Here is an 8,912-nt window from a genome sequence, read left to right as displayed (position 1 = left end):
GAGACCTGCATGAAGCTCCTGGCTCCTGGCTTTGGCCTGGCAAGTCCTAGCCATTCAGCCATTTGGGGAGCCAAACAGCAGGTGGAAGATCCTTGTCTCTCCTCTCTCTCTGTAACTCTTTCAAACAAATAAACAAATCTTCCCAAAGAACTATAAAAAAAAACATGGCACGGCCAGCACTGTAGCATAGTAGGCTAAGCCTCTGCCTGTGGCACCAGCACCCCATATGGGCACTGGCTCAAATTCTGGGTGCTCCTCTTCTGATCCAACTCGCCGCTTATGGCCTGGGAAAGCAGCAGAAGACAGCCCAAGAGTTTGTGTCCCTGCACCCACGTGGGAGACACAGAAGAAGATCCTGGCTCTTGAATTTGGATCGGCCCAACTCCAGCCTTCATGGCCATTTGTGAAGCAAATGGGTGCAAGATCTTTCTGTCTTTCCCTCTCTGTCTGTAACTCTGCCTCTCAAATCTAAAATAAATAAATAAATAGATAAATAGATAGATAGATAAAAATAAAGGCAGGACCAGCGCTGTGGCATAGCAGTTAAGCAGTGCCGGCATCCCATATGGGCGCCGGTTCAAGATCCGGATGCTCCACTTCCAATCCAGTTCTCTGCTATGGCCTGGGAAAGTAGAAGATAGCCCAAATCCTTGGGCCCCTGCACCCATGTGGGAGACCCGGAAGAAGCTCCTGGATCCTGGCTTCAGATTGGTGTACCCATTGCAGCCATCTGGGAAGTAAACCAGCAGATGGAAGACACCTCCCTCCACCCTCCCTCCCTTTCTCTCTCTCTCTCTCTCTGCCTCTCCTTCTCTGTGTAACTCTGACTTTCAAATACATAAATAAATCCTTAAAAAAAAAAAAAAAAAAGGCAAAAGAGGGTAAACTTTTCAAAAAAGTGTACTTCATTTCAGCTCTTTGCTACCTTGAAGTACCCTAACACCAGGACTGAACTTACCTACCTTAACTCCTGTTACTCTCAGAATGATTTAAAAAAAAAAAAAAAAAAAAAACACCTCATGACACTTTTAAATCCAAAAGCAGACACATGAATTCAAAGCAATGACTAAATGATTGTCTTTAATCACTCTAGTACTGCAAACACATTCTTCTTAGTTCTCTTAATGGGATGTTGATGGAGAAGGGCCAGTGCTACCTTTGAACAACTTTGGCAATGAAGTCATCTGTGCAGATGAGTGCATCTGACAGCCCCTTGTAGAGTTTACAGCTCACATGTGTTGAGTCCTGCACATCCATCACAACTGAAAGACAAAATATACAGGAAATATCTGGGATAGACTCAGTTTCTGACTTTCAGAAAAAAGATACAGGGAGCAAATTGTTCCCATGGGATAGTCAGCCATCCACATAACTCACCACACACCAGGGAGTCGTTCACAGGGTGCTGAAAAGATACGCTGAAACGAGACTCTGAGAGGGGACATACTTCAAACTGGAGGAGCCCAGGAGAATCTAAAAGACAATGAAAAAGATCACAAAACAGTCAACCAAATGGGAGACTGAGACAAATAAGTATTCTTACATATACAGAGTAAAATTTTCTAGTCCTCCATAGAAACTAAATTTCATACTTTTTCACACAAAAATACCAATTTATCTTCTACAGATAGAAGGAATAAAATTAAAAGGAATCTGCCAGTTTATTATAAATTTCTCCAAAACAAGAATTAAAAAAAGAAACTTCAACTTTCTACACGAAGATATTTAGTTCCTATAATGTAAGAGATTTTGGCAGATGTAAACACACTACTTTGAAAGTAAATTCTGGTGCCAGCCCTGTGGTGTAGCAGGTAAAGCTGCTGCCTGTGATGCCAGCATCCAATATGGGCACAGATGGCGATCTGGTTGCTCCAGTTCCAATCCAGCTTCCTGCTAATGCTCCTGGGAAAGCAGTAGAAGATGGACCAAGTACTTGGGCCCCTGCACATAGGAGACCCGGATGAAATTCCTGGCTCCTGGCTTCAGCCTGGCCCAAGCCCAATCAGTGTGGCCATTTGAGGAGTGAACAGGCAGATGGAAGATCTCTGTCTCTCCCTCTCTCTGTAACTCTTTCAAATAAATAAATAAATATTTTTAAAAAAAGTGAATTCTGGAAATAAAAATGGCCACAAGGAGTTTTGTTATTCTGTTTGATAAGCAGACATCCAGAACCACTGACTTCACCCCTGCTTTCTATCATTTTTGCAGCTTTTATCTGTGTAGCCTGTAATTCAATGAGCAGAAATAGAGGCTATATTCTAAAATGATGAAGTATGTTTAGGCAAATACATCTATCTAACTAACCATCATCACAGGTGCTTAGGCCAGTCATTCTGGCAGCCAAGACACAGGATCACACAGTTTCATGGAGGAAAAGCATGTATCTCTGTAGGATTAGCTCCAAAACTATCTTAGGAAAACTCATTTTGAGATGCCCTGAAGTTATGTGACAATTCTCCAAGGATTCAAACAGGCAAAATAGAAGGGTCACAAATTTGCTTGTCTATGCTTTATGTCATTAATCCAACTCTTGAAAATTTCATTTTATTTTATTTTTTATTTTTTTGACAGGCAGAGTGGACAGTGAGAGAGAGACACAGAGAGAAAGGTCTTCCTTTTCCATTGGTTCACCCCCCAAATGGCCGCTGCGGCCAGCACACCAGGCTGATCAGAAGCCAGAGCCAGGTGCTTCCTCCTGGTCTCCCATGCGGGTGTAGGGCTCAAGCACTTGGCCCACCCTCCACTGCCTTGCCAGGCCAGAGCAGAGAGCTGGACTGGAAGAGCAGCAACCAGGACAGAATCTGGCGCCCCCAACCGGGACTAGAACCAAGTGTGCCAGCGCCGCAGGCAGAGGATTAGCCTAGTGAGCCACAACGCCGGCCCGAAAACTTCATTTTTAAAGACATTCTCATTCCCATGAAAGCTATTTCCTAATTTATCTTCCCAGATTCTTCTTCTTTATCATTCCCACTGATATATATCTATTGCTGGTGTGCTTTATGACTCAGGTAGAAAATTAACTTTGGTTAACTAGAACAGCCAAAATTTACATCAAGGCCTCTAATAGCAAACTGTATTTGAAAAACATCAGCATTCCAAAATCCTGAGAGAGAAAAGGGCACACATTCCAGCTTAGAAAAATTTTATGATTAAGTTCTCCAAAGAATGGAAAAGGAAAATATAATAAGGACTAGAGCTCTGTCTCTCTCTCTCTCTCACTGTCCACTCTGCCTGTCAAAAATAAATAAAAAAATAAACAAATAAAAAATAAAAGGCCAGCGCCGCGGCTCACTAGGCTAATTCTCCACCTAGTGGCGCCGGCACACCGGGTTCTAGTCCCGGTCGGGGCGCCGGATTTGGTCCTGGTTGCCCCTCTTCCAGGCCAGCTCTCTGCTGTGGCCAGGGAGTGCAGTGGAGGATGGCCCAAGTCCTTGAGCCATGCACCCGCATGAGAGACCAGGAAAAGCACCTGGCTCCTGACTTCAGATCAGTGTGATGCGCCGGCTGCAGCGGTCATTGGAGGGTGAACCAACGGCAAAGGAAGACCTTTCTCTCTGTCTCTCTCTCTCACTGTCCACTCTGCCTGTCAAAAAAACAAACAAACAAACAAACAAACAAACAAAAACAAAAACCATAAGGACTAAAGCTAAAAATCAGTGTCATAACCCAAAATTTACATATCAAGAAATTGTCTCACTATAGCACTCTGATGTCTTCCTTCTACAAGGTATATGAGAAAGAGTAAAGAGTAAGAGTAAAATACACTGCAAAAAAAGAGGCCTCCATACACCACGATTCCCAATAGCTAGTATATGGATGCACCTCAAACATCTATCAACTAAAGACTGGATAAACAAATTATGGAGGCGCTGGTGCTGTGGCGTAGTGGGTAAAAGTCCCTGCCTGCAGTGCCAGCATCCCCCATGAGCGCTGGTTCTAGTCCTGGCTGCTCCACTTCCGATCCAGCTCTCTGCTATGGCTTGGGAAAGCAGTGAGAGATGGCCCAATGCTTGGATCCCAGAACCCATGCGGGAGACCAGAGAGACGCTCCTGGCTCCTGGGTTTGGATCAGCCCAGCTCCAGCCATTGCAGCCATTTGGGGAGTGAACTGGCAGATGGAAGACTTCTCTCTCTCCGTACCTCTGCCTCTCTATAACTCTTCCAAGTAAATAAAACTTAAAAAAAAAATATGGGCTATGTACACATGGAATACTATACAATGGTTTAAAAAAAAAATGAAATACTGTCATTCATAACAAAATGGATGGAACTGGAAAACCGTATGTTCTCCTTGATCTGTAATAACTAACAAAGCACCTAGAAGATCCCACCTTACATTCCATCTGACCCACAAGGTCTCTGAACACTATGCGTCAAATATTTTAAGACTGCCCATACAGAGACCTGCACAAGCATTTTCTTTTCTGAAGAGAACTGTAAGTGCTGTAGATCCATTTAATATGAAAAGGAAGTCATTCAGTTGTACATACAAGAGATTTTATAGATGATCCTGAAAATTCAGAATTACTGAGAAGGCAACAAACAGGTAAAAAGAAAATGTGTTCATAAACCAGGAAACTGATTATCATGATTGACCTTAAAATACAGAGGGCCAGTGCCGTGGCTCAGTGGGTTAAAGCCCATCCCAAATGGACACCGGTTCAAGTTCCAGCTGCTCCATTTCCAAGCCACCTCTCTGCTATGGCCGGGAAAGCAGCAGAGGATGGCCCAAGTGCTTGTGATCCTGCACTCACGTGCAGAACACAGAAGCTCCTGGCTCCTGGCTTTGGATCATCCCAGCTCTGGCCATTGCAGCCATTTGGAGAGTGAACCGGTGGATGGAAGACTTTTCTCTCTGTCTCTACCTTTCTCTGTAACTCTGCCTTTCAAATAAATAAAATAAATCTTAAAAAGAGAGAGACAAACCGTGTTGGGACTGAGTTCAGATTTACAAAAACAAACAAAAAAACACATAGAATATGCCAGAATAAGGAGGAAAAAAAAAGAGGCTCCCAAATGCCAATCTACACAATGATTTCATCAGAATAATTTGTGGTTACATTGCCTTCGCTAATCTTTCCACTAGAGTCTTAATTCAGTTCGTCTTGGGGTGAAACTCATGCACCTGGAGTTTTAAAAACTCCATAGGTGATTTTCATGGGCCACCAAATTCAAAACCCACTCGAGGGGCTGGTACTATGGCACAGTATATTCAGCAGCAGCTTGAGATACCAACATCTCATTTCAGAGTCTGGGTTCAATTCCTGGCTACTCCACTTTTGATCCATCTGCCTGCTAATTCAACTAAAAAAGCAGTGGAAAATGGTCCAAGTGCTTTGCCTTCTACTATCCAAGTGGAAGACCTGGATGAAGTTCTATACTCTTGGTTTGGGTGTGGCCTAGCCGTGGCTGTTAGGGCAATTTGGTGAGCAAACCAGCAAACAGAAGATACCTTTCTGTCTCTGTTACTCTGCCTCTCAAATAATAAAAATCTCAAAAAAAGGGCCGGCGCCATGGCTCACTAGGCTAATCCTCCACCTTGCAGTGCCGGCACACCGGGTTCTAGTCCCGGTCGGGGTGCCGGATTCTGTCCCGGTTGCCCCTCTTCCAGGCCAGCTCTCTGCTGTGGCCAGGGAGTGCAGTGGAGGATGGCCCAAGTCCTTGGGCCCTGCACCCCATGGGAGACCAGGATAAGTACCTGGCTCCTGCCATCGGATCAGCGCGGTGTGCCGGCCGCGGCGGCCATTGCAGGGTGAACCAACGGCAAAAGGAAGACCTTTCTCTCTGTCTCTCTCTCTCACTGTCCACTCTGCCTGTCAAAAAAAAAAAAAAAAAAAAACTCAAAAAAAAAATTTTGAAAAACCACTGGAGTAGTCAGTTTCCATCTTTCACTAAATATATCAAAAGGAAAGGCAGTACCTTCTTTCAGAATAGTTCTTTTGACACAGCTTCCAATTAGGGTATTATAGGCAACTTGGTGTCTGATGATATTGAGGATAAGAGGAACTCGACCAGGATGCTGAAAGGTGATTTTGCTAACAAGAGTTCCCTGCAGACTTCGACCATCGGGAAGAGGGGCATCCTTGTTGAGGAAATAGCAGTGCTGCTGACCTGGAAGAGCCTGAGCAAAAAGAACATCAGTGAGTACTATTTACTTTCCCTTTGTGCTCCAACCACAAGCTGTCCCGGAAGAAACCTGCTCCTCAAAAAAAGTACAGCAAAATCTGGGGGAGCAATAAAACCCCACAGTAAATTCTTCAAGTAGTTAGTATTATAAATGCTAACCAATTACTCGTTATTCTGGAAAGATCCCTATTTAGTAAAAGCTCTATGCTACTAGGTTCATTAGCTAACGTGGCAGCAAGCATTTGGTATAGCAGTAAAGATGGTGCATGGGTGCCTGCATCCCGTATCAAAGTGTCGTGTTTGAGTCCCAGCTCCACTGCAGACTCCAGCTCTGCTAATGGCACCTTAGGCAGCAGCAGTAATGGGTCAAGTGGTTGAGTCCTTGCCACCAATGCAGGACACCCAGACTGAATTCTGGGTTCCTGGCTTCTTTCCAACTATGGCAGAGAGCTGGGGAATGAACTAGCAGATGGGAAATATGTGTCTGTCTCTCTGCCTTCTCTATGAATGAAAATATAAAAAAATTACATCAGAAATCTTTACTAAAAACATTTCTAAATGGTTAGTACAAAATCTGTATTTTTTAATAAAACACTCCATATAATGCAGAATTGCGAAACTATTATTTTTAAAAATTCTAATTCAAGCCCAAACATGATTTTAGAAACTTTCATAATTTATACATTTTCTTCTCTTTATGTAGTTGAAGGAGGTTTCCACAGAATACATTCATGGCACTTCAAAGAATTCAATAGTATGAACACTTAATACATACTTCTAAGCTTACTCAATTTCAGAATGCCATTAAGAGAATTTCATATGAAATTTCAACAAATAATTGAACATTGTTGCTTCCTGACTTGAAAACTCATGCCTTTTTTCCTCAATAGGTTTCAGAGATTTCTGTAATTTCTTGCGTAAGTGAGGAAACACAATATGATCCAACAGTCCAAAAGGAAGTTATCTGACCTCGATAATGTTATGAAGAAAATTTCTCATCTTGGGTCTAAATAAAACCTATTACATTCTAGCTTTAGTGGGCATTACTTACAGCATAAAATCGCATGTTGTGACTCAAAGGTACTGGATCAGGGTCCTTTGACAGCTCAAATTGAGTGATCAGCTCATACAGGGGTGCATAGGTTGGCTGAGTTTCAAACAATGGAATTCCTGGAAAAACAAGAACCAATATAATAATCTCATTAAGATACAAATGTTGACCGCTCAGTATTCTCTTCATGATTTTTACATTCTTTGGCCCATTTATTCAAGAAGTACTTAATAAGTGTTACCAGTAATTTTTGAGGCCTATAAAACTTTTTTTTTTAAAGATTTATTTTATTTATTTGAAAGAGTTACAGGGAGAGGTAGAGACAGAGAGGTCTTCCATTCACTGGTTCACTCCCTAGATGGCCACAATGGCCAGAGCTGTGCCAATCCGGAGCTAGGCGCCAGGAGCTTCTTCTGGGTCTCCCACGTGGGTGCAGGGGCCCAAGGACTTGGGTCATCTTCTACTGCTATCCCAGGCCATAGCAGAGAGCTGGATCAGAAGAGCAGCAGCCAGGACTAGAACTGGCACCCATATGGGATGCCGGCACTTTAGGCCAGGGCTTTAACCCACTGCCACAGCACTGGCCCTAAGGCCTATAAAACTTAAAGAGGGGTTGGTGCTGTGGCATAGTAAGCCAAGATCTACCTGCGGCACCAGCATCCCATATGGGGTGCCGGTTGGAGTCCTAGCTGCTCCTCTTCTAATCCAGCTCTCTGCTTGTGGCCTGGGAGAGCAGTGGAGGTTGGCCCAAGTTCTTGGGTCCCTTCACCTGTGTGGGAGACCCGGAAGAAGCTCCTGGCTCCGGATCACCTCAGCTCTGGCCGAGGCGACCACTTGAGAACTGAACCAGCAGATGGAAGACCTTTCTTTGTCTTTCCCTCTCTGTGTCTGTAACTCTGCCTCTCAAATAAACAAAAAATCTTTAAAGATGCCTAAGATAATCTACAATTAAGGTTTCCTTTTCACACTTACAAGTGAACAGAGGCAGGCATTCAACTTAGGGATTAGGACGCCTGAGTCCCAGACTAGAGTACCTGGGCTCTCTCTCCTGCCTCCAGTTTCCTGCTAATGCAGATCCTGGGAGGCAATGCTGACAGCTCAAGGAATTGGGTTTCTGTAACCCTTGGGTGGGAGACCTGAATCCAGCTCCCACCAAGTCCCAGCCTAGACACTAGCTACTGCTGGCATTTGGGAATTCAACCAGCAAGCAGGTGGAAGCCCTCTCTGTCCCTCTCTTTCTCTACCTCTAGAATAAATAAAAATAAAAATATAATGAGTTATAGCTCCTAATGCTCAAAGCTCACCTGTGCAGTTTTGTAGTTTCTGAACAAATGCTCTAGATACTGGGATTGGCTGAGGGAATTTCAAGAAGAAACAGGCAGGAAGATCAACACTGTTGGCACTGGTGACTGAAGAGAAGGAAGGGGTCCTTCAAAACAAAGAGCAAGGGAAGAGTTGGATTTTGACTTGATATAAAAATGAAAAAGCCAAATACCTGTTCTCAAACATGTATGTATCTCACACATACTTACAAAGTCTATCAAAAGTCTGCCATTCTTTGAAGTGCCCTCCCACAATTCCAAAACATACTATTTAATGCTGAAGTATTTAATCAAAGATTTATCCTGAAGCGTATTTCCCAGTTATTACTCCAAAACAACTCCAAATCAACATAAAATGGAGAAATCATTCAACCACAGGAATTAGCCCAGTTCTCTTCTTTCTCAGCAGAGAA

The 8,912-nt window shown here is 43.5% G+C and overlaps 1 protein-coding gene across 16 annotated transcripts in view; it reads right to left on the bottom strand.

Annotated features, from left to right (window-relative positions):
• Positions 1 to 8,912, bottom strand: part of MED1 (mediator complex subunit 1) — a 40,140-nt gene that overhangs the window by 8,022 nt on the left and 23,206 nt on the right. For 13 of the 16 annotated variants that reach the window (XM_008271398.5, XM_089318069.1, XM_089318066.1 and 10 more), the window contains 5 exons: positions 8,482 to 8,606; positions 7,178 to 7,296; positions 5,920 to 6,121; positions 1,378 to 1,473; positions 1,157 to 1,262 (listed from right to left, as the gene is read on the bottom strand). In XM_008271398.5, the coding sequence (XP_008269620.2) occupies positions 1,157 to 1,262; positions 1,378 to 1,473; positions 5,920 to 6,121; positions 7,178 to 7,296; positions 8,482 to 8,606 (648 nt within the window). The remainder of the gene's footprint in view (positions 1 to 1,156; positions 1,263 to 1,377; positions 1,474 to 5,919; positions 6,122 to 7,177; positions 7,297 to 8,481; positions 8,607 to 8,912) is intronic. The other 3 variants (XR_016224143.1, XR_016224144.1, XR_016224145.1) reach the window with 1 other exon arrangement.

This window comes from Oryctolagus cuniculus, chromosome 17 (genome assembly GCF_051225735.1).
Source record: "Oryctolagus cuniculus isolate XC-2025 breed Fujian yellow rabbit chromosome 17, ASM5122573v1, whole genome shotgun sequence".
NCBI lineage: Eukaryota > Metazoa > Chordata > Mammalia > Lagomorpha > Leporidae > Oryctolagus > Oryctolagus cuniculus.
This window is presented reverse-complemented; position numbering and strand designations above follow the sequence as displayed.